This window comes from Crocodylus siamensis, chromosome 1 (genome assembly GCF_052110815.1).
Source record: "Crocodylus siamensis isolate JL-2025a chromosome 1, ASM5211081v1, whole genome shotgun sequence".
NCBI lineage: Eukaryota > Metazoa > Chordata > Crocodylia > Crocodylidae > Crocodylus > Crocodylus siamensis.
In genome coordinates, this window is record NC_143395.1 from 304,498,712 (window position 1) to 304,520,770 (window position 22,059).

Sequence of the window (22,059 nt, forward strand, 5' to 3'; positions counted from 1 at the left end):
CCAGTATCTTTTATTAGACCAACTTAAATAGTTGGAAAAGTTTTTTTCTTAGCAAGCTTTTTAAACCTTGCTTGCTAAGAAAATTTCCCCCCAACTACTTAAGTTGGCCTAATAAAAGATATCAGAATGATACAGGGGCCCCCACTCTGGGGCAGCTATCAGTTTCCTGGAGCCCAAAGTTTGGCTCCCAGAGCCGAGGGCTTGTTCCTTGCTCTCTCCCGCTACCACCAGCTTCCCGGCTCCGGTATTGGGGCTTGTATTTGTCCAGCACCACAGCTCAACGAGAAGGAGAGGCCGCCCTGGGGCTCACCTGCTAGCCCCATCCCCTCGCGCGGAGCAGCACTGAATAGACCCCGCAGCTCGCGTTCCCCCTCCCTCCTCCCGCGTGGGTCGGACGGGAGGGGGCCACCCGCGCGAACGAGCCAATGAGCGGCGAGGCCGGGCGCCCGCTGACCAATGGGGCGGCGGCTGCGGGGAAGGAGGAAATGTAGAGGGCTGGGTCTCTCGGCTGGGGGCTGCCGCCTCATTCATGGGGAGGCACCCCGCGCGAGCGAACCAATGAGCGGCGACTCCGGGCGCCCGCTGACCAATGAGACGGTGGCGGCGGCGGGGAATGTTGAGCCGAGGGGGTGGGGACTGCGTGGGGCGGTGCGCGTTGCTCCCCGCGCCCCCTGGCGGCTGGCGCTATGCGCCGCTCGCTCGCCTCGCCCCTGCGGCTGCCGCGGGCTGCGTCTGGCTGGCTGGCTGGCGGCGGAGCTGGGCGCAGCGCACCATGGCAGTGGAGGAAGAGGGGCTGCGGGTCTTTCAGAGCGTCCGGATCAAAATAGGTAGGGGCCGGGGCGGGGCCGCTTTGCAAGAAAGCGCCTGAAGTTTCTACGTTTGCGAAGTGGGGGATGCCGCAGCCTCCCCTGCGAGCCCGGGCACCTGGGGGACGGTGGGGTCTGCAGCCCCCCGGCCCGGGACACGCCGGGCGCCCCGGGGTGCTGCGGGAGAAGCGCTGTCCCCAGACCGCAGGGTTAGACAGTGAGCGGGGGGCTCGGCTCGGCTCCTCTCGGCAGCCCTCTGACTGGCCGGGAAATCCCTCCTTCCCCTCGCAGCATCGGCACCGCACGAGGTCACTGAGTCCAGCACCCTGCTCCGAGCAGGACCAGCCCCAAGTAGATCACCTCAGCCAGGGCTCTGCCTAGCCGGCTCTTAAAAACCCCCGAGGACGGAGAGTCCAGTCCCTGCTCTGTAGGAAAACGAAGCCCGGATCCAAGGGGAGCGCTTTGGTTTTTTCTTCTTTTTGATTTTATTTTTTATTGCCCAACGATACATGGCAGCAGGCCTTGCATGTCAAAGGGAACCAGAGGGCCTGAAGTGCCCACCAGGGATCCCCCTGGGAGCGGAAGAGGGTCGGGTGCCTCGTTCCTCTTGGTTTTCTCTCTGGGGCCTTTTGGACACACTGGCAAGCTGATTCTTACAAAAGCGACTTTGCTGTCGCCAGTGGGCATGTCTGACAAAGTGAAATGTCTGGTTGCAGGGAAAATTGATTCGCATATGGCATGCCACCTGTCACAGAGCAGGCTGTAGGTGAGCTGGATGTTTTGACCCATTCTGCGAAGTCAGAATCTGCAACTACTGGGGTGAAAAGCAACAGCAGCATGAAGGAGGGGGGTTGGACTAGATGACCTCCTGAGATCCCTTCCAACCCTCCTTTTCTCTCACTCTATGAATGAAGTTCTGGGCATGTGGGCATTTCCTGTCGCTTGCCCCAAAAATGTATTCAGGGAGTCTGTGCTCTATGATGGAGTCAGACTTGCTTTCAAGTTAAAAGATATTGTGTTGTATCTTTACTGGTGGTCTATTGCCAGCCCATTTTTATTCCTCCTCTAATAAGACTGGACTAATGAAATAAGAATTTTCCTCCATTGCTTCTTCCTACCATTTTGCATGAGAGAGAATCATGTTTTAGGTAGTACCACACTGACGGCTTCACTGAAAGGATAACTGGTGTTACCCTATGTAGATGCCTGCCATAATTAGAGTATGGGGACCCTGACAGAGAAGATTTAATTTTAGCAACAAAAGCTAAAAGGTCTGAGATTAATTTGATTAATGCATCCACCAAAATTAATCCTACTACAGGCTTCAGTATCTGAAACCCCATTAGATTAATGGATTTGATTATTATGCAATACTACAGTAGTGATTCATCGCCGCTTATCTACAGATAAAGCAGTCAGAGGCTATTCATGTGTTGTTGATACTAGGTACCTTCTGCTGCTTTAAAAAAATAAAAGACCAAATCCTGTCCCCACATTTACCCGATAAGTTATGAGTACTTCCAATGTAGCAGAGAGCAGTAATATGTACATGATCAAAGTTGATTGCTTTGTACAGTAGAGGGCAGTAGTAAATGTACACAAAAGCCAACTTGTTTCTTTTTTTGTTCACTAGTAAGGAACCCAAAGCTGTATTCATCAATGCCCATGGAAGCCATTCCTGAAGAATTGCTGGCATAATGATTGTTTAACAAACAAACATTGAACATCATTTTGGACATCAGTGTGTTCTTGTAGAGGTGAAAGTCTTCTCAGCAGAATAGGTCTGACAAGATTACTTCAGTTTTCAAAATGACCTGAAACATGCAATTTGATGTGAGGCAGGTCTGATTTGCTAAATCTTGCTAGGATACTTCAGGGTTCCTCCTTGTTACATCAGGAAGTGGAAAGAAGTTGAGGCATGGTCTTATCAGGAAGAAAAACTTAGTTTACTCTAGGAAGCTCTGTATGGATGATGGATGAAGGGACCACTACTGATGCTCCTTGATTATCCAGAATTAAAGATGGGATGTCAGTACTAATAAAATTTAATGGAATATGGTATAATGTTCTAGGTTTTCTAACCATTTTCCCATTGTGGTTAGCATTACCTTAGTGTGGTCTGGATTCACTTTGAGTCTGCTGTTTGTTCTCTCTTTAGGACACGATCTCTTCTTAGTCTTATTCTTGCAATAGATTTATTTTCTTCTGTAGAGAATGGCACTTTTGTTTTCCTCATAGCCAAATAGTTGGCTGTACAACTCAATCCATCTCCAAATGGCCTTATAGACTGGAGAGGGGAATGGGGGAGGGTGACAAAATAAATTCCTTTGTGACCTGCACTTGAGGGCTTTGAGAGAGAGCGGCGTTGTTACTACTCTACCTGTTACTCAGATCTTTTATTTGATTAGCATGGGAGAGAGGGGGACATCTCATTATCTATCTGTTTCTGTTCCTAACATTTCTATTTTTTTAAAATAAAAGGATTTGAAACATGAAGGCAGCCTAAGAGCAAAAAGGAAAAAAATACACTCTATATGCTATTGAAGATCTGAGTTAATCTGTTCTTCTTTGGCTACCTTTTCCTGCTACTGTAGTCTTATGGTCCATCTTCATTGAAAATTAATTTTGCCAGAATCCTTGATGCATAAACAAAACAATGTGTCATGTAAGACTAAACAAACACTTCCTATAAGATTGGTACTTTGAGGAAGTGTGCAGCTCTGATAATTCCATGAGTCAGTGTTTCAGAACCTGAAAGGAAACAACATAAGACTTGTGGCAGATGATTGGTTGGAAAAACTACAGAGCGAGTGCTTCTGCTTGGCAACATGACTTGTACCTTATTGTTAATGAATATGCTATACGTAACTGTTATCCTTTTTTTTCTTTTTGGCTTGTGATCATTTTGCCATTTGATTAGCTTAGACGTTCAATTACAGAAAGAAAAGCAACGTACATATCCAGAATTCTTTGTCCTGTGTTATATAGGAACCAGAATAGAAAATAGTGGTCCCTTTAGGACTCCAGATGCATGAAATTCAGTTTTTAGTGTAAAACAAACAACCCCTTTGCATTTTTGTTGTTTCAAGCTATGTAAAATTATACAGCTACTATAAAGTTCTGCATTTCTAGCTATAAGCCCCTCTGAGTACATGAAAACTACTAAGCAAGTTGTCCTAAAGCAATAAAATAAATGCTATAATCCTACGTATCTTTTGGGGTTTCCCATATTGCATGTTGCTGTAATGTCTTAGACCCAGTATAGGAGGCTGTTTGGTAATTGTTGAACCTTATTTTGGTTACACAGAGGCCTATTGACTTCAAGAACTGTTTGTTTAGGTCAGCATGTAGATCTTGAGTAATCACCAGCAGCTGAAAAACAGCCATGAACACTTAAACTGATTTTATTCTAAGGCAGGGGTTGGCAACCTATGGCCCATGGGCCAGGTCCAGTCTGCGAGCATAGGGCTTCAGCAGCCAGATGGACCTAGTTTGAGTTAGAGGCAGATGGGTGCCAGGATTTAGCTGCTGCTGCCATTGCTTTTCCCTGTGGTGACACAAGGATAGTGTCCATCGCTGGTATTTTTCCCTGCAGCAGTGTGGGGCTTTGGCAGCAATTGCTTTCCCCTGCCGCTGTGGGGATGAGCACTGGCTGCAGACACTCTCCCTGTGCTGCCATGGGGAAAAGCATGTTGCTAGGTGCTTTTTCTGTGCAGCAGCTGGGAAAAACCGTGGCGATGGCTTGGTCCTAGCATCCACCTTCCATGCACTGGCCTGCTTCTGACCCAAACTGAAAAGGTTCCTGCCCCTTGTTCTAAGCAGATTTGTTGATAAAACCAGATTAACTTCTCTACTACTTCTGATAAATGACACAGAAACGTCATCTTTTCCTGTCACAGGTAACCTCTGGTCTGAAGTTCACATTTGAAGCATGAGTAGAAAGAAGTAGTTAACCATGTTAATTTGAAGTTAGGCAGAAGGCAGGGCAGGGTGGCACCTTAAAGATCATTCAGAAATGCATAAACTTTTTTAGGCAATGGCCTACTCTGTCATGTGACGGGATAGATGCCTGTGCCTGTGCCAGGTCTGGGCAGTGAGGAGCTGCATTGGGTCTGGACAGCTGTCACTCCTTCCAGTGCTTCCTACTCTCCCTGGCTGCAGTGCTGGTGCTTCTAGTTGGCGGGGAACCAACCTGGGGCTGACCAGTTGGAAGCAACATCCATGGTCCTGTTGCTTCTCTCTGCCTCTCCTCACCTCTGCAGTGTGGGTGCAGCTCCCCACCAGCTGGAAACTGCATCCACACTGCCACCAGGAAGACCAGAGAGATGGGGAGAGGTGATGATGGCTCAGATGCATCTTCCAACTTGGCCCTTCCAACTTCTTGGTCCTGTTGCAGGCCTGGGCGAAGGGAGAGCCCTTTGGCTTTGTGGGATGGATCCAGTGGCTCTGCAGGCTGGAGGTGGCCTGTGGGTCACTTGTTGCTGACCACTGCGCTATAATATTGGATGTTAGAGTAGACTTGAACTTGTGACTTTCTGTTCCTCCCATTAATGAATCACTTGTGACATGTCCTAGTCTCTTGATAATGTAATTCATAAAATGAGTGTTCAAAAGTCATGTTTATGATGACTTGAAGACTCATCATAAAAGTCAGTTCAGTGCTGAGGGGCATAGTTTATGAGGCTCTCACATATACAGTACCTCATTGTTTGGGGTAAACCTTTTGGCTCACTTTTGAATCCTCCAGCCACTTTTTGTGATGGAGATGGAGAGTACCAAAGAGGGCTTCTGGATACAAAAAAACTTGGCACTCCCTTTCCAGTAAGCACAAAGGCTACTAATGAACAGCAACGTAGGTATGTGGTGGGTACCAGGGCAAAACTGGCATCACAAGTGCCTGCCTGCCAAGTTACATCACTGCTAATGAAAACCGCTTTACCTCTGAGAAGATAGTACTTTTGGTCCTTGTAAATACTGTAATGCAGTCTCAGATTTAGAAATAGAAGGGAGAGAGGACTAGAGGAAGCCAAGTTGAATTTTAGCAATTATCAGTTTGGAATGAATGCTTTATTTATGACATGGATCACTGTGGAAGGTGTAAAAACAGCTAAATCTGTGCACTGCACAGAGATGAAGCAAATGTAGAAGCATCAGTTAAAATGTGCAATAAAATATTTTCTTAGTGAGTGCTTTCTTTTTTCCTTAATGTATGTTTTAGAAAACAATTACTTTGAAGAATACATGCTGTGTGAATGATAGAGTAATGATCTATTTTGTAGTCAGTAGCCCAGCAAGTGATGGAACTAAAGAAAATTAATTGCATTTCCTGGAATATATTCAGGAATTCATGAGATCAGTGCTACATATTGAAATGTTAACAAGTACAGCTTAAACTGATGCTGCTTCCCCCATAAAGAGTGGGAAAGCAGTTCAAATTGCTTTTCGTATTGTCTGCTGTGCTTATTTAAGGTATAGGCCTGACTAGTTCTGAGGGGCTTCAGAATAGAATATGCAGGGTTTTGTTTTTTTTACCCATATGGCTCACTAGTTCAAAGTTTTGTTTTTTCCAGTTTGGTAGCAAACAGTTATACTGCTATTTGTTTTTTGTTCACTGTACTGCATGAAAGGAATTGTGGCCTGCTCCTTTTCTAGGGAACAGACTATATCTACAGCTCTTACCAAATCCATGAGCAGGGGAAAAAAAGACAAGACTTGAAGAGGAATCTGTTACTTGACCCTTAAGGATTGCCCCCTCTGCAAGGAGGGCTGAAGTGAATACAATGCAGCATGGGAAAGAGTTCTCAGTTGTTGCTTTGCTAGCCCTTGTTTATACAAGTAAACAGAGTCTGGTAGTCTTTGGGGAGTCGGTCTGGTATCTTTCATGATTTGTATATTAACATACACATTTTATGTAAAAAAAAAAAAAAAAAATTGATTAAGTTGTATTTGGGAACAAAAGCCAAGATGACTCAGTTTCTGGAGTGTCTGGAAGGTGAATGCCTTAATAGCTAAGGTTAGTAGGTCAGAAAAACAGATTAATTCAGGACGACACTAGGGAGTCTGAATATAACTTCCTGGTTTTTTCCTCTTCTAGAATTAATGGACAAACATGCTGCCTTTTGACCTCTCAATTACAGTTAACTAATAGTGACTCTACTTGAGCCTTCACAAATCTAGCTGGGTTACTAGCTTGTTAACGTTTCCTTCCATGGCATTTGACATCCTACAGCATTTACCAGTCTTCAGAAAGTGTTGCCCATTGAATTAAAGTAACTTTTAAACTAGTTTTTTTTGATGGGCAAACAAATACTCAACTTCTTGAATCATATTAATAATTCCAATACTTAGTAAGTCTCTTTTCTAGTGTTGTTCTGATACTAATTTCTCTCAAGTTTCACATGTCAGTTTGTGACCTCTCATCTGTTACATCCAGTCTGATTAAACTACTCAGGAAGCCTGACGTCTTTCTGGAATTCATGTTTTCAGTATGACAAGCTAACTGTGACCACAGACTTGCAATCTGCTTCTGTATAACACAAATATTAAAATTGCTCCACTCTGCTCTGTGGCTACAAAAGATTAAAAATCTGGCAAGCTGCGCAGATGGGGCATGGTCTCAGGGCTACATTTACAGTAGGTAATTCCTTGTACCACATGCTGGATCCAGTCATGCCAACTCTATCATTGAATGCTGGTTTCTATATATGCCACTAAAAATTGTAAAATGTAAACAGTGTTACTTTTGATTATCCTGCTTTCATGCTAAGAAATAATATTTTACTTTTCCAGTTTACATTAAAAACAGTACATAAGGATGAATTATTTTATACAAGCTTGATTATGAATTTGCCACCATGCCAGGGAAACTATCCTTCAGGGAAAATATTCTCTTTCTTGTGTAGGTGGGAGGTGTAGGTATGCTGATTAGCTGCTGTGGCTTCATAGTGGAATTTTTTTTCCTCCACACTCTTGCCAGCACTACTTGATAAGTGAAGCACCTTTCTTTTAGTTAGGTATGGCGATTTGCTGAGGAGCACATTACCTGCTCTAATACATCCCACTCAGATGTCTGAGAGGGGAAAACTGTACAGAAGTCTCAGATAGAATATAAAGATTTTCTGGGAATTTTCACAGCTAGATTACTAGCTGCAGAAAAGTGGTAACTTTTCCCTACTATAAGAACAAATGAAGAGGTGATGCTGTTTAAAAAGAAAACAAACCACGCACAAGTTCACATGTCTTTTGCAAACTACTTCCTAGTTAGTCCTGAATGTGCAGCAAAACTAGATATGAAATCAGCAGTCAAAAAGAGAAGAAACGCTTAAGTTCCCAGGGGTGCTAATATTACTAACATCAGGGAAAAGAACCAGATCTCTTGTGTGTTGAGATTAAAATGAACAAGCATTATACAAATCTGAAAGTACCTTTAGAACTTGCCCGTCCTTGCCTCTTGGGCCAATTGGTTGTTTTGGCATACAACTCATTTTATTATAAGAGCATGCATCAAGAATTGTTCTGTTGAAACCATTTGTTACTGGTTCTTTGAATTGCTCTTGTGGGACTTCATTTCATGGAGGAGGGCAGAAAGTCAGAGGTGAATGTATCTGACACCTGTAGTTTATCCGTTCCCTTTGGTAAATTACAATGCTAAATGCGGCATATCTACAAAAATGAGTCCTATGATTGTCTTTTCCAGCATGAGAATGAGAGGTAGGCAGGAGAAAAGAGAGAACCTTGGAGTAAAGGGAGCTATATGTTTCTTGTGCTCAAATGTTGCCAGTTTTTGCTGGAGGAAAAAGACCAAGTATTAAACAGTTAATCTGTTTATTATGACTTAAGATGACAAATAAAACTCTAATAGCAATATTATAATGCCGTAGTATTAAGAAACTGTAGCCTGCTGATTTGCATCTTACAAATGACTCGAGGGACCAGGACATTTTAATAGATCATTAAAACATGCCCTGTTATTTCTTAATGCTATATTTAAACCTGCTATGTTTAGAATTTTATCCATTTTGGGGATAAAGCTTGGTACATGTTTTAGCAGTAGTAATAGTCACGTGTGTGAAGCTAAGAAGCTGGTTATGGGCTTCTACTTTCTGAATAGCTTTCTTACCATTTTTTTTACATTTTAGCAGTACTAATAAAAGTCCACGTATTTTACCTGTTCTTGATCAAAAACTGTTAAGCATTATGGAGTGGTACCTAGATTTGAATTCCATTGGTCAGCCTGACTTCTTTTTTTCAGACCAAACCTAACTTACCCTCTCCCCCCCAGTCACCACCAAAAGCAAACCACTTCCCTGAAACTTCAGATGTTGTATTATCCCACAAGAGGTTTTTTGGGGTGTTTGGCAAAACCAAAAAAAATTGTTCTAAAATTCTGGTGATCTGGAAATGCTTCTTAAAGTTCATGTGTGGAAACACATTTGTGGACTTTTGTGTTTCCAAAATAACTTGACCTAGAAACTTAAAGCTTTTTAGGTTGTTTTGGCCTCAAAAAGAAAAGACTTGTTTTTTAGGGAGTAGTAAGGAAAGGGGAAGTGAAGTGAAGTGGGTAAAGAAACCAAAATATATCAGGCTTATCTAACTTCCAGGGTTAGGAGGAGGTGCCAGTTTTTAAACCTTATTTTCAGTGGTCTAGTCTCTGACTTTTGTATCTGTCTAATTAGGTCAATTTTGAGACTCATCTGATGGTTTACTTCAAATTCTTGTCTCCCACAGATAATGCGTGCACAGAAGGAAGGGCAAGTGACTTTCTTCTGGCTGAAGGATAGCAGCTTCTTGAGCCCCACTTTGTGGGAGGGGACCTCAGTAGTGCAGTGATGCAAAAAGAAGCTGGGTGGCCAAGGAGAATAGGAACAGAAAGAGTCTTGGACTGAGGGGGAATACATAGATTGAATGGGGACTGTAGTTAAGGATGTGTTTATACAGGTGTGGAAGGCATTGGCATATTGTGTTGGTGGTATTGCATAGTGTAAAACGTGCAAATGCTGTCAGATACTATGTAAAGCTTATGTGCATCTATATAAGAAAATTAATTATTGGCTTAGAAGAGATATGTTGGAGGTTTTCAAGACCTGGCTAGACAAAGCTTTGGCTGGGATGACCTAGTCCTGCTTTGAGCAGGGGTTGGACTAGATGACTTCCTGAGGTCCCTTCCAACCCTCATTTTCTATGATTCTATGATTTCTTAAATGTATGAAATATGGCAAAAAATGTAATACTTTCTTTTGGTATCACTTCAGCTAATAACTTGAGGAGAAAAAACCATAGTATTACAAAAATATGAATTGTATTTCTGGTATATTAATATGTTAAAGAATTAGAAAATTTTCTCATGTCCATATCACATCTTGTAGTATGTGAACCATTGTTACATTATCTCAGGCACACTTCCTGCTGAAGTCATGGTTATGCTTTTTGTCACTGCTTGCTACTCAAGAATATTTCAAAACCTGCTTGAAAGAAGTCTGCTTTAGAAGACCATCATTTTTGTGTCAGTTTCCTCTTTCAAAAAGGGAACTTGCAAAATTCAGGAAATTTGGTTATATAAAATGCTTCAGTTACTCATGAAAGATTTCTCTTCCTAACATTGTTGTGAATACTAAAAACCAAAGTGGGTAATTCTTTAAGGGTAAAAACTTTTGGCTGTACTAGCAAGTAGCTACTGCAAGTTCCTACTGGCTTTCAGTTTTTCCCATAGGCCTTTAAGGCAAATGATAGTAACCAGTATTTTTAGTGAACTCTGATCAATTTGTTTTCCCTTGGCTAATTGTTTCAGCTTAATATTTCAAATGTAGGAAAAATGACCACTTAAAACACTGTGTTTACAGGTGTGCTTCCTATGTCATTTATGAACTCTTGCATGCAAATGCATGTGAAATGACTCTTAGGTGTTGAAGTAACTCTTATTTTTGGTAGGAGGAAAGGAAAAAAAATGTTACAATCCTGCTTCTAAACATGACATATTTTCAGAAGTAACTAGAAGTTGCTTGTTGCTTAATTTTAAACGAGCTCCTAGAGAAAATGGATAGTGGTTGCCTTTACAGGACATCAGTTTGATTTCTAGCTTGTATTTCCCAGCTGGTGTTGGAGTACATCTGGAATCTATGAAATTCCTTTCTTTGTTCATCATTTCCTGCTTCATTTGGTACTACAGTGCAGAGTTTTGAAGCCTGTTTCTCTAGGTATTTTATTATAAGGTGTGTTCTTGAAAATTTACTGACTTCCTAATAGTGGTCACATGGTAGTGATTTATAGTATAGTATAGGTGGGGTTTTTTGTTGTTGTTTTGGGGGTTTTTGTGTTACACTTTTAAATCTTGGATTGTTGGCGGGGGGGGGGTTCCCCCTTTTCTCTCAATATCTCACTCCAAGTTGGCCTCCTGGAGTCCCTGGTAATAATTCAGTGTTCAGAGGGTTGGGGAGGAGGGAGGTAGAAAGAGGAACAGAATCTGCTACAGTGAATGAAAGCACCCTTTCTTAATCTCTAACCATAGAACCAGTGTGTGATACAAAACTGTATCAGTCGTATAGAAAATGCAGTGTATGAGTTCTTCCAGTTGCCTGGTTAACTTCTCATTTGGAAATTTAGTAGTGGCTATAAAATAACATGACCAAAACCTTGAAAAGCTTTTTTTTTTTTTTTAAATCTGCTTTTGAGACCATTACAAAGTATGGGTGAGTTGGAGACTCGTGCAATAAGAGTAGTTGAGGAAAGTGGATGAGATGGTGGGTGTAAATTGCATTGTTGCAGACAGAACATGCCAAGGAACTGCGGGAATGCAGTTGTTTGATAGAAGTTAGTTTATATTTTTTACAGTGCTATGTTAGTGTCTACTAGCAAAGCATTGAATAATGGATGTTTGAAGCCTGAACTTTTCCTGCTCCCGATATTGGTGAATGATGTACATTTTCCATAGTAAATGGAAGTGCAGGTTCAGTAGCTGATGATTTGCTCTTCCATTTTATTGTCCAGTTTCTACCATAAACATTCCCAAGATTAGCCTTTAAACAGCAATACTCTGGTAATAATAACTGTCTGTTGGTTTAACTTACACCAGAAAGTCACAAGCTTTTTCATAAGTTGGACCCCCTTAATTACAAGTGACCTTTGAGCATTTATCACAAATGTCCAAACTACCCTTCACTTACATTTCAAATTGTTGAACCTCTCTGTGACTGCTACAGCAATTGTGTACACAGAGAACTTAATATTAAGGAAGTATTTATTTTATTTTTAGCTGTCTTGCTTAATGCAATTTAACAGATAGTAACAAGGAGAGCTAATACTGAATGACCTGTCAGCTTTCTACAGACCACATTTTGAGAACTGCTGACTCCAGCTATCTTTCTTTCTTGTCTATTGATTTTTAACATACCTTTAATGGAAACAGTGTATCACTAGTTGCACTAAAAGGCTTGTAAATATAGTAGTCGTATAATTACACTTAAACGGAACAACCTCTTCAGCTAAAGAAGTCATTTATTTTGCTTCAGGAGATGCACAATAGAAGTTAAGAACAGTCAAGCCTCAATAATTATGTGAAATTAGTTCTTTATAGAGGAATATGCCCCTTTAAGTCTGTGATATACAATGTTATGATTTTTTTTCCATTTAACAACAGTAAAGCCTCTGAGTAAAATAATTATACAGATATATTACTGAAAATTGGCTGTGGCATTGAGAGGGAACTGGCTGCAGTGATAGGATAAGCTGTTTCTGATTCTGAGAAAAGTTTAAAATTATGATAACACTGATAAGCAGGGATCCTGGTTTTCTCTGATTTAAAAAACAAACCAGTTTTTGGTTAAAAAAAAAAAAAAGAAGTAATCCCAAATTCACATTTTCCCATGATTTAAATGAAAAACCACTATATGTATGTGTATATATTAGTGGCATTTCATTTTTTAATTATGGAAAATGTGGATTTGGGGTTACTCTTTTTAAACTGAAAATTGGGGGTTTTTGTTTTTTTTTAAATCGCAGAAAGCCAGGATCCCTGCTAAGGCAGGAGAGAAGAGGAAGAGTTGCGCTTTATGTAAAAGAGCTGTATAATTGCTGAGAGCTCCAATATAAAACTGAAAATAGAGATTTTCAACAGGTCTGAGTTAGGGTCAGAGGGGAGAGCAACAAGTGTGATGTCATGGTTGGTGTCTGCTATAGACCACCAAGACCAAGAGGATGAGGAGGATGACGTGAATGAGGCTTTCTTTAAACAACTAGAGGAAGTTTCCCAATCAAAGGCCCTGTTTTTCATGGGGGACTTCCATCACTCTCTACCAAGCTGATTTTCTGCCCCCAAAATATGCATATGCTGCTACTGCAGGAACCTGGTCTTTGAGCATTTAGGTGTTTTGTTATGCTGCCAGCATTAAGCAGTAACAATGTAAGGAAGAAATGGAAAAAGGGTAAGTTTATAATTCAGCTAAATCTGAATAAAACTTCATGGGATGAGGAAAAGTTGCCATTTGCTGGGAGGGCAATACAGCAGTGCACAGGCAATCCACAGTTTTTGAAAAGTGTTGGAGACAGCTTCTTGGTGCAAGTGTTGGAGAGGCACACTAAGGGTTGTATTCTTCTTAACAAACAGGGAAGAATTGGTGGGCAATGCAGAAGTGGATGGCAGTTTGGATAGCAGCAACCATGAGATGATTGAGTTCAGGATCCTGAGGAAAGAAAGGAAGGAAGAAGGGCAGCAGAGTGAGGACCCTGGACTTCAGAAAACCAGACTGTGACTTGCTCAGGGAACTGATGGACAGAATCCCCTGGGAGGCCAGTCTGAGGAAGAAAGGAGTCCAGGAGATCTGGTGGTATTTTAAAGAAACCTTACTGAGGGCACAGGAACAAACCATGCCACATATAGGAAGACTAGCAAGTATGGCAGAAGACCAGCTTGGCTTAGCAGGGAACTTTTCAGTGAGCTAAAACACATAAAGGAAGCTTACAAGAAGTGGAAACTTGGACAAACGAGTAGGGAGGGGTATAAGAGTATTGCTCAGGCATTCAGGAATTGAGAAGGCCAAACTGCAGTTAGTTGCAGCTAGCAAGGGATGTGAAGGGTAACAAGAAGCATGTCAGCAATTACAAGCATGTCGGCAACATAAAGATGATATGGGGGAGTGTGGGTCTCTAACTGAATGGCGGAAGCAACTTAGTATAGAAGATGTGTCCCCGACGGGCCTTCGAGTATCACTACTAGGCGTCTGGCTATTCGTGTTGGTGACCACCCTCTTCACCGGTGTGGGCGTTACTGTGGTCGTTCATCTTCCCACGTCGCCGACCCTGCCTCTCGCCTGCCACGACTTGCTGTTACACTGGTGGGGCAGGGCTAGTTCACGGGTCCCTCGGTGGCCCGGGTCTGCCTCGTTGGTTACACACGGGGCTCCTGCCACCCCTACACCCCGGCCTCACTCCCCCTGTGGCCTCCACTTCCCCATGTCTGCTCTGCGATGATCCCGTAGACTTCTCTAGCGACCAGTGTCTTTAGGTTTTACCCAAAGCCCTTGGGTCACCCCGACCCTGACGTTGGGCCCTTCACACCCACCTGTATAGATGCCTTAACTCTGTTGCAATAGATACTACCACTGAACCGTCACCCTATACACCCTGATCTATATGCTTCTTCCAAGGGGTTCTTCTGTGCTGGCTACCTTGCCGACCCACCACCAGCACCCTATAATTATGCCCGGGAGGAATGTCTCCTGGATATATAGTGCTGCCCCCTTATCCCTCACTCGATGTCCTCTATTTGCGGCGGCGATCCCGCCCCGATCTCTCTCTCCCACCAGGTGAACCTTCCGTCTCTCGCTTCTCTTCAGCGATCCCCGCACCCACCGCGTCGGCACTTACTTCGTGGTGCGCTGAATCGTCCTGGGCGGTCGCAATGTTCCATGTCTCACCCGATCTGGCCCCTCGGGGTCTATCCACTGGTGAGCCTGCCATCGTTCCTTCTCTCTGTGCCACCGTCCTCCCTGGCACATTGGCTCTTCGCCGTCTGTCCCGCTGGGCTAATGTCGGGGACAGCTCAGACAGCCGTTCATTCCCCTCACCATCCGCCGCCTCTGAAGCGACGGCCGCCATTTTTAAATCCCCTGGCTGGCGTCTGACATCATCGTCAGCTGCCGGCTGCAGCTGTACATAGACGCGGCTAAGGAGCCACGCGGGTTCTCCCTCCTCTGCGGTGTTCCTCTCGTCCCGCCTTTCAGGTAGGTCTTCCCGGCTTCTTTGGGTCCCGGGACAAAATGCAAAAAAGCTGAAGTGCTCAATGCCTTTTTTACCTGTATCTTTACGGGTAAGGTCAGCTTACATACTACTGTACCTGGCAGCAGAGTTTGGGGAGAAGGTGACTAACAGTCACTTCCAGGAGTGGCTGCAGCCACTTCTGGGAGCAAGTGCCAGCTGATTGCTGCAGCCACTCCCAGAAGCATCTCCAGTGGTCGGCTGGTGCTTGCTTCCGGAAGTGGCTCTGGCAGTCAGTCAGCACTTGCAGGGGGGCACTGGCACTCCTGCCTGCCCCCTCCATCACCTAAGCGGTGAGCACTAGGGGGTACACTAGTGCTCTCAGGGGCTGTACAGGTCCATGGGGCCAGATGCAATGGATCTGAGAGTGATGAGGGAGTTGGCTCATGTGATTTCCAGAGCTACTGGCCATTATCTTTGAAAACTTGTGGCAACTGGGGAAGATCCTGGATGATTGGAAAAGGGCAAGCATAGTGCCCATCTTTAAAAAATCCTGGAAAAATCATAGAACAGGTGCTCAAGGAATCTATTTCTAAGCAGTCAGAGGAGAAGGTGGTGATTAGGAACATTTGGCAGGGATTCACGGATGGCAAGTCATGCCTGACCAGCCTGATTGCCTACTAGATGAGATAACTGGCTCTGTGGATATGGGGAGAGCAGTGGGTATGATATACTTTGACTTTAGCAAGGCTTTTGATATGGTTTCCCACAACATTCTTGCAAGCAAGCTAAAGAAGTATATGTTGGATGAATGCACTGTAAGATAGATAGAAAACTGACTGGATTGTCAGGCTCAGAGGGTTGTAATTAGGGAAGTGTGAAGCTTTGGTTGTCAATTTGATTTGAAGGACACTTGGCCTGATTTGGCAGCCAAATCTCTGAATTTGAATTGAATCAGGAGACCCATTAAAAAGTCCGAATTGAATCTGAAGCCTCCAAATCCATCTGGAAATGATTCAGGGAGATTCAGGTTGGCCGAGGAGAGGCAGGCACAGCTGGATGGCTGCAGGTTCTCCTGTGGCTCCTCTGACTGTGCCTGCCTTCCCCCGGGTGGGGGGAGCTGTGGGAGAAGCCCCCATGGTTGCCTGGCCCCAGCCTTTCAGCTGCTGCAGCCGGTGAGTATGGGGCTTTTTTAAAAGTGCCAGGGCAAAGGCAGGCACAGCCGGAGGAGCCGCAGAACAAGCCCCCATGGCTGCCTCGCCTGGCCCGGCCTGGCCTCCTGTCACTTAAACAAAGCCCTGCACTCGCCGGCTGCCTCAGCGGTGGTCGGGGCCTCTGGGAGTTCGTGGCAGGATGGCAGAATCCCCTTGTGCAGCAGGGGGCAGTGTGTATCATTCCCCCAACCCCCCCTGCTTGGTATCCACACAGCAGCTGTCATATCACATGGGTGTAGTGTGGCTCAGCAGGGAGCTGTGTGCTATCTGGGAGCTGGGGCAGCTCCAGCAGGCAGCCCAAGTCCGAGTCCAGCACCACTCAGGCCCAGCGGCCCCAGCTCCCAGACAGTGCATAGTACCCTGCTGAGCCACACTGCACCCACGCCATGGAGCAGCAGCCATACAGGTGCTGGGTGTGGGGGGGCAATCCCTGTGCCCCCCCCACCGCCCCACTCTGTGGGGTGGCTCTGCCATGAGCACCCAGATGCCCCAATCACCACTTCTGCAGCTGGTGAGTACGGGGCCTTTTTTTAAAGTGCCAGGACTCGGCTGGGGCTGGCCTGAGCAGGGTAGCCATGGGGACTTCTCCCATGGCCCCCCCTGCCCAAAGAGAGGCAGGCTCAGCCAAAGGAGCCATGGGAGAACCTGCAGCCGCCCAGCTGTGCCTTCCTCTCCCCAGCTGATCTGAATTGCTGAATCTCTGATTCTTATTCAGCCAAATTGAATGGGGGCAGTGATTCGAATCACTGAATCGAATTGCTGTCCTCTGAATTGGCCGAGTCTGAATTGAATACTTCCCTATTTGCACAGGTCTAGTAGTAATTAATGCTCAATGATACCAGCTGCCAACCACACAAGTGGAGTGCCACAGGAGTCTGGGGGATGGTTTTGTTTAATATCCTCATCAATGACTTGGAAGACTCAGAAGTCGGGATAGAGTGCACCGTCAGCAAGTTTGCAGGTGACACCAAGCTGGAGGGAGTCGTAGGTACATTGGAGGGTAGAGCTAGGAGTTGGAGAGGCCTAGACAAATGGGAGGATCGGACCAAAATAAATCTTACAAGGTTCCACAAGGACAAGTGCGAAGTCCTGCACTTGGGACAGAACAATCCCAGGTCTGGCTAATTAGCAGCTCTACAGAAAAGGCCCTGGGGTTACAGTGGACAGAAAACGGAATAACGAGCCAACAGTGTGCCCTTGTTGTGAAGAAAGCTAATGGTGTACTGGGCTGCATTATTAGGAATGTTGCTACTAGCTGGAGGGAAGTGATTATTTCTCTCTATGTGATACTGGGTAGGCCACATCTGGAGTAGTATCCAGTTTTGGGCCCCCCACTACAGAAAAGATGTGGACAAATTGGAGAGAGTTCAGTGGAGAGTAGTGAAAATGGTTAGGGGGCTGGGGCACAAGTGAGAGGCTGAGGGACCTGGGCTTATTTAGTCTGCACAAGAGAAGCCTGAGAGGGGATTTAATAGCAGTCTTCAACTACCTGAAGAGGGGTTCCAAAGAGACTGGAGCTAGATTGTTCTTAGTGGTGGCAGGTGACAGAACAAGGAGCAGTGGTCTCAAGTTGTAGCAGGGGAAGTTTAGGTTAGATATTAGGAAACTCTTTCTTGCTAGGAAGGTAGTAAAACACTGGAACAGGTTACTCAAGGAAGCTTGTGGAATCCTTGTAGGTTTTTAAGATCTGATTAAACAAAGGCCTTAGCTGGAATGATCTAGTTGTGGATAATCCTGCTTTGAGCAGGCTGTTGGACTTGATGACCTCCTGAGGTCCCTCCTTCCAAACCTCATTTTCTATGATTCTGTGCATGATCTATCCTTTGACTTGACCCAGCTAGTTTTTGAATTGAGAAAGATGACACTATCATGAGCTATGTGTTTGTCACCATGTAGTCTACTAAACCTATTATATACACACTTTTTATCAATAATGGATAGTATTGTCTGTCAACAATCTATGAAAGGAAACTGGATGAATGTTTGCTCAAGACAAATCCTGGAAAAAAGTGATGATGGTAGAAATTATGACACCCCAGTTTTTGAGGGAATTACCTTGGTGGTCAGGATGGCATTCTGTCTTAACATCCCACTGCACTCATTTTAGCTTTGGACACCTGCGTAGTAACCTGCAAAGGAATCCTTAATTTGTCCATCTTTTCCTGTCAACCAGATAGTTTTGTGTTGTGCTTTCAGTACTTGGACCTGATCCATTCCATAGCTAGTTACTTCCTAAGAGAAGCAATCTGAAAAGAGCTGTTTCTAAAGCCCTGTGTCCCAGTTTGAGTTGCAACTAATTCCAGATCCATTATACAACATCAGTACAGTATTTAGTAATTTTTGATGTTGTGTCAGTAAAGAGTCACTAAGATATCCAGAGTATTTTCACAGTAAAATAATTGCTTCATTTAAAAACATGTAAAAACTTTATTTCTGGTGGGGCAGAAATTCTATGTATTGTCCAACACCTCTTCCTTGGTTTATGTGTATATATAAAATGTCATAACTTTCTAGCATGCACTGAAAAAATATCAAGTGAATGAGTTTGTTTTGAACTCAGGACAGAGCTGAGTACTTGGCTGCTCTCTTATTGCTCAGTAAGATAATAGATCACATACATATTTTTCTGCTGCGTGTGCAGGTTTTTTATGCTGAATATCTTGCTTCCATTTGAGAGAAGTGAAAGATTAACACTTGTCACTATAACATATTCTTGTCACCTTTTTGAGGGAGAAGGAGGAGGGGTACATATTCTTGACACCTTTTTGAGGGAGAAGGAGGAGGGGTAAGGGGTGAATCTGTGCAGCAAACAATGGAGGTACAATCGTACTTGGGAGAAAAGCCTTTGGGCCAGATGGTGACTTGCTCATCCCATGAAATTTTATTCAGATTTAGCTGAATTATAAACTTACCCTTTTCCATTTCTTCCTTTCATTGTTACTGCTTAACGTTGGCAGCATGACAAGACACCTAAATGCTCAAAGGCCAAGTCCCTGCAGTAGCAGCATATGCTGCATTAGAATCTCCTGGGGGTAGAAAATCAGTTTGGTAGCGTGTGTACTCAGGAAATGAAATAGTGCCTTGTATGCAAGATGCCTGGGCTAGATCCAATTAGGTACATCATGCCCAGAGCAGATCCTAGATTCAGAGCTGGACCCCTAGAGTGTCTGTCCAGTGCCTGGGTACAGTTAAATCTCAGAGGAGGTGTTCTAGAAAATCTACCTGCTGAGCAGGAAGTCACGTGGAACTAGCCATTAGGAAACTGAGCTCAGGAATCATTCTCCTTCCCTCTCTGGGGCTTGGACATCAGTGCTGCAGGGATATATCTTTGTTCCTTCAGGATCTAGTGGCTGGTCAGTGTAGATAACTTGCAACTGTTCTTTGAAAGGAGGGAGCATGGGTGCCTTGTATTATTTAAATGAACAAAACACACTCAGACAAACCATAAACAAACAAAATACATGGGAGTGGGAAGAGAAGTCAATGCACATCTTACTGACTTACTGGGTAGTGCACATGCTGGGCCCTGCTTCAAGAACTGTGTATACATTTTTTTTTCCCTTTAAAGAGGTATAGGATTTTATACCCCACTCCTGCCACCTCCCTGAAATAGTCTTGGGAGAATGGACTGAAACCTAGAACTTCACCCTCCACATTAGGTCCTTTAAACCACTCGGATATAGAATCAGCCTCCTGCTCCATGTGCTCTTTCTAGCCTTCTGGTTCAGAAATGTCTTTTGACACAATGGCAATGGAGAGGTAGAGAGTGCCTTTAGCTAGTCTAGCTTGCTTCTTGGAAGTGCAAGGTGTAGGTTTTACTATGCTTTCCCTCTGCCTCTGATAGACTAAGGAAATTAACTCCAGTTCCCCTACTTTTTGGGTGAATGCCATTAAGCACAAATAGAAAATGGGCACCATCATTTCATTCTTCTCTTCTAGTGGCTGCATTTTAACTTAATATTATAAAAGCCTTACTCTGTCTGGCCATAACACTTTATTCGTGCTCTGATTGGCTGACTGAAACAGCCAATCAGAGTGCAAATACAACATTGGGACAGGAGGTGGCAGCATGGTGGAGCTCTGCCATGGTGGCAGGGACACCAGAAGACAGAGCAGGGCGTGGGGAGGGTGTCCCCCCTGCCCTGCTTCCTGGAGACAGTGGCAATGGAACGGACAGAACGGAGGTGGGGTGAGGCCACCAGCATTGCCCACCCCCCCGCCCTGCTCCCTGCAGATGGTGGTCGTGGGGGGGGGGGGGGGGGGGGGAGAGCCGAGGCCACCAGAGCTGGCTTCGCTTCCCCCCCCGCCCACTTCTCCTTGGAGGTGGCTGTGGTGGTGTAGGGGGGCAAGACCACCGGCGCCGGCCTTGGCCCTCCACTGCCCCCTTCTGTTGTTGCCGCCAATGCCACAGTGGTGGGGGGGGGGGGAAAGAGTGGACCCGGGGCGATGCTGCGGTGGTGGGGGGGAGGGGAGGAGTTGGCCCAGGCCCAGTGCAGGGGGAGGACTGGCCTGATGTGATAGCAGCAGGGGAGGGGAGGGGAGGAGCGGGCCTCCTCCCCCCCCTGCTCCGTATTGGCCCCAAGCCCACTTCTCCTGTCACTCCACCGCATTGGCTTGAGCCTACTGCTTCCCCCACACCCTCCACTGCAGCAGGCTGGCTTCTCCCCACCCTTGGGCCTGGTCCTCCCCACCCCCTGTTGCTGCGGCAGGGAAGTGGGGAGCAGGCTCAGATGGGGGGCGGGGGTGGTGGCATGGGGCTCTGTCCCTGCCCCCACCCCAGCATTCTTGATGGTCAGTTGGCTAGTTCTAATATTATAAAAGCCTTTGCCTGTCTATAACCCTTTATTCCTACTCTCATTGGCTGACAACGACCTAGAAGATGGCACAGAGTGCACCCTCGCAAGTTTGCAGATGACACCAAGATGGGGGGAGTAGTAGATATGCTGGAGGGTAGAGCTAGGATTCAGAGTGATCTAGACAAATTGGAGGATTGGGCCAAAAGGAAACTCATGGACAACAAGGACAAGTGCAAAATCCTGACGTTCAGATGGAACAATCCCATACACCAGTACAGGCTGGGGACTGGCTGGTTGGGCAGCACTCTGCAGAAAAGAACCTGGGGGTTACAGTGGACACTAAACTGAATATAAGCCAGCAGTGTGCCCTTGTTGCCAAGAAGGCTAACAGCATACTGGACTGCACTGGTAGATGCATTGCAAACAGGGCAAGGGAAGTGATTATTTCCTTTTATTCAGCACTTGTAAGACCACATCTGGAGTATTGCGTTCAGTTTTGGGGCCCCCCACTATAAGAAGGATGTGGACAAATTGGAGAGGGCCCAGGGGAGGGCAACAAAATGGTGAGAGGGCTGGGGGACATGACTTCTGAGGAAAGACTGAGGGAACTGAATTTATTTAGCCTAGAGAAGAAGAGACTGAGAGGGGATTTAATATCAGCCTTCAACTACCTGAAGCGAGGTTTGAAAGAGGATGGTGCTAGATTGTTCTCAGTGGTGTCAGATGACAGAACAAGGAATGGCAATGGTCTCAAGTTGCTGCAAGGAAAGTTTAGGTTTGATATCAGGTAAAATTTTCTCAGTAGGAGGGTAGTAAAACACTGGAACAGTTATTCAGAAAGGTGGTGTAAGCTCTATCCTTGGAGGTTTTCAAAATCCAGCTAGACAAAGGATTGGCTGGGATGATCTAGTCCTGGGAGTGGTCCTGCTTTGAGCAGGAGGTTGGACTAGATGACTTCCCGAGGTCCCATCCAACCCTAATTTTCTATGACTGTATGAGGCACTTTACACAAAATCGTGACAGGCGGCCGGTAATTATATACTTACTGTTTTCTCA

At 45.0% G+C, this 22,059-nt stretch overlaps 1 protein-coding gene across 2 annotated transcripts in view; it reads left to right on the top strand.

Moving 5' to 3' along the window:
* The first annotated feature begins 671 nt into the window (after window positions 1–671).
* Window positions 672–22,059, top strand: part of RASA3 (RAS p21 protein activator 3) — a 199,594-nt gene continuing 178,206 nt past the window's right edge. Inside the window, exon 1 of one of the 2 annotated variants that reach the window (XM_090021644.1) lies at window positions 672–827. In XM_090021644.1, the coding sequence (XP_089877770.1) occupies window positions 773–827 (55 nt within the window). In that variant the 5' untranslated portion in view covers window positions 672–772. The remainder of the gene's footprint in view (window positions 828–22,059) is intronic. The other variant, XM_090021654.1, reaches the window with a different exon arrangement.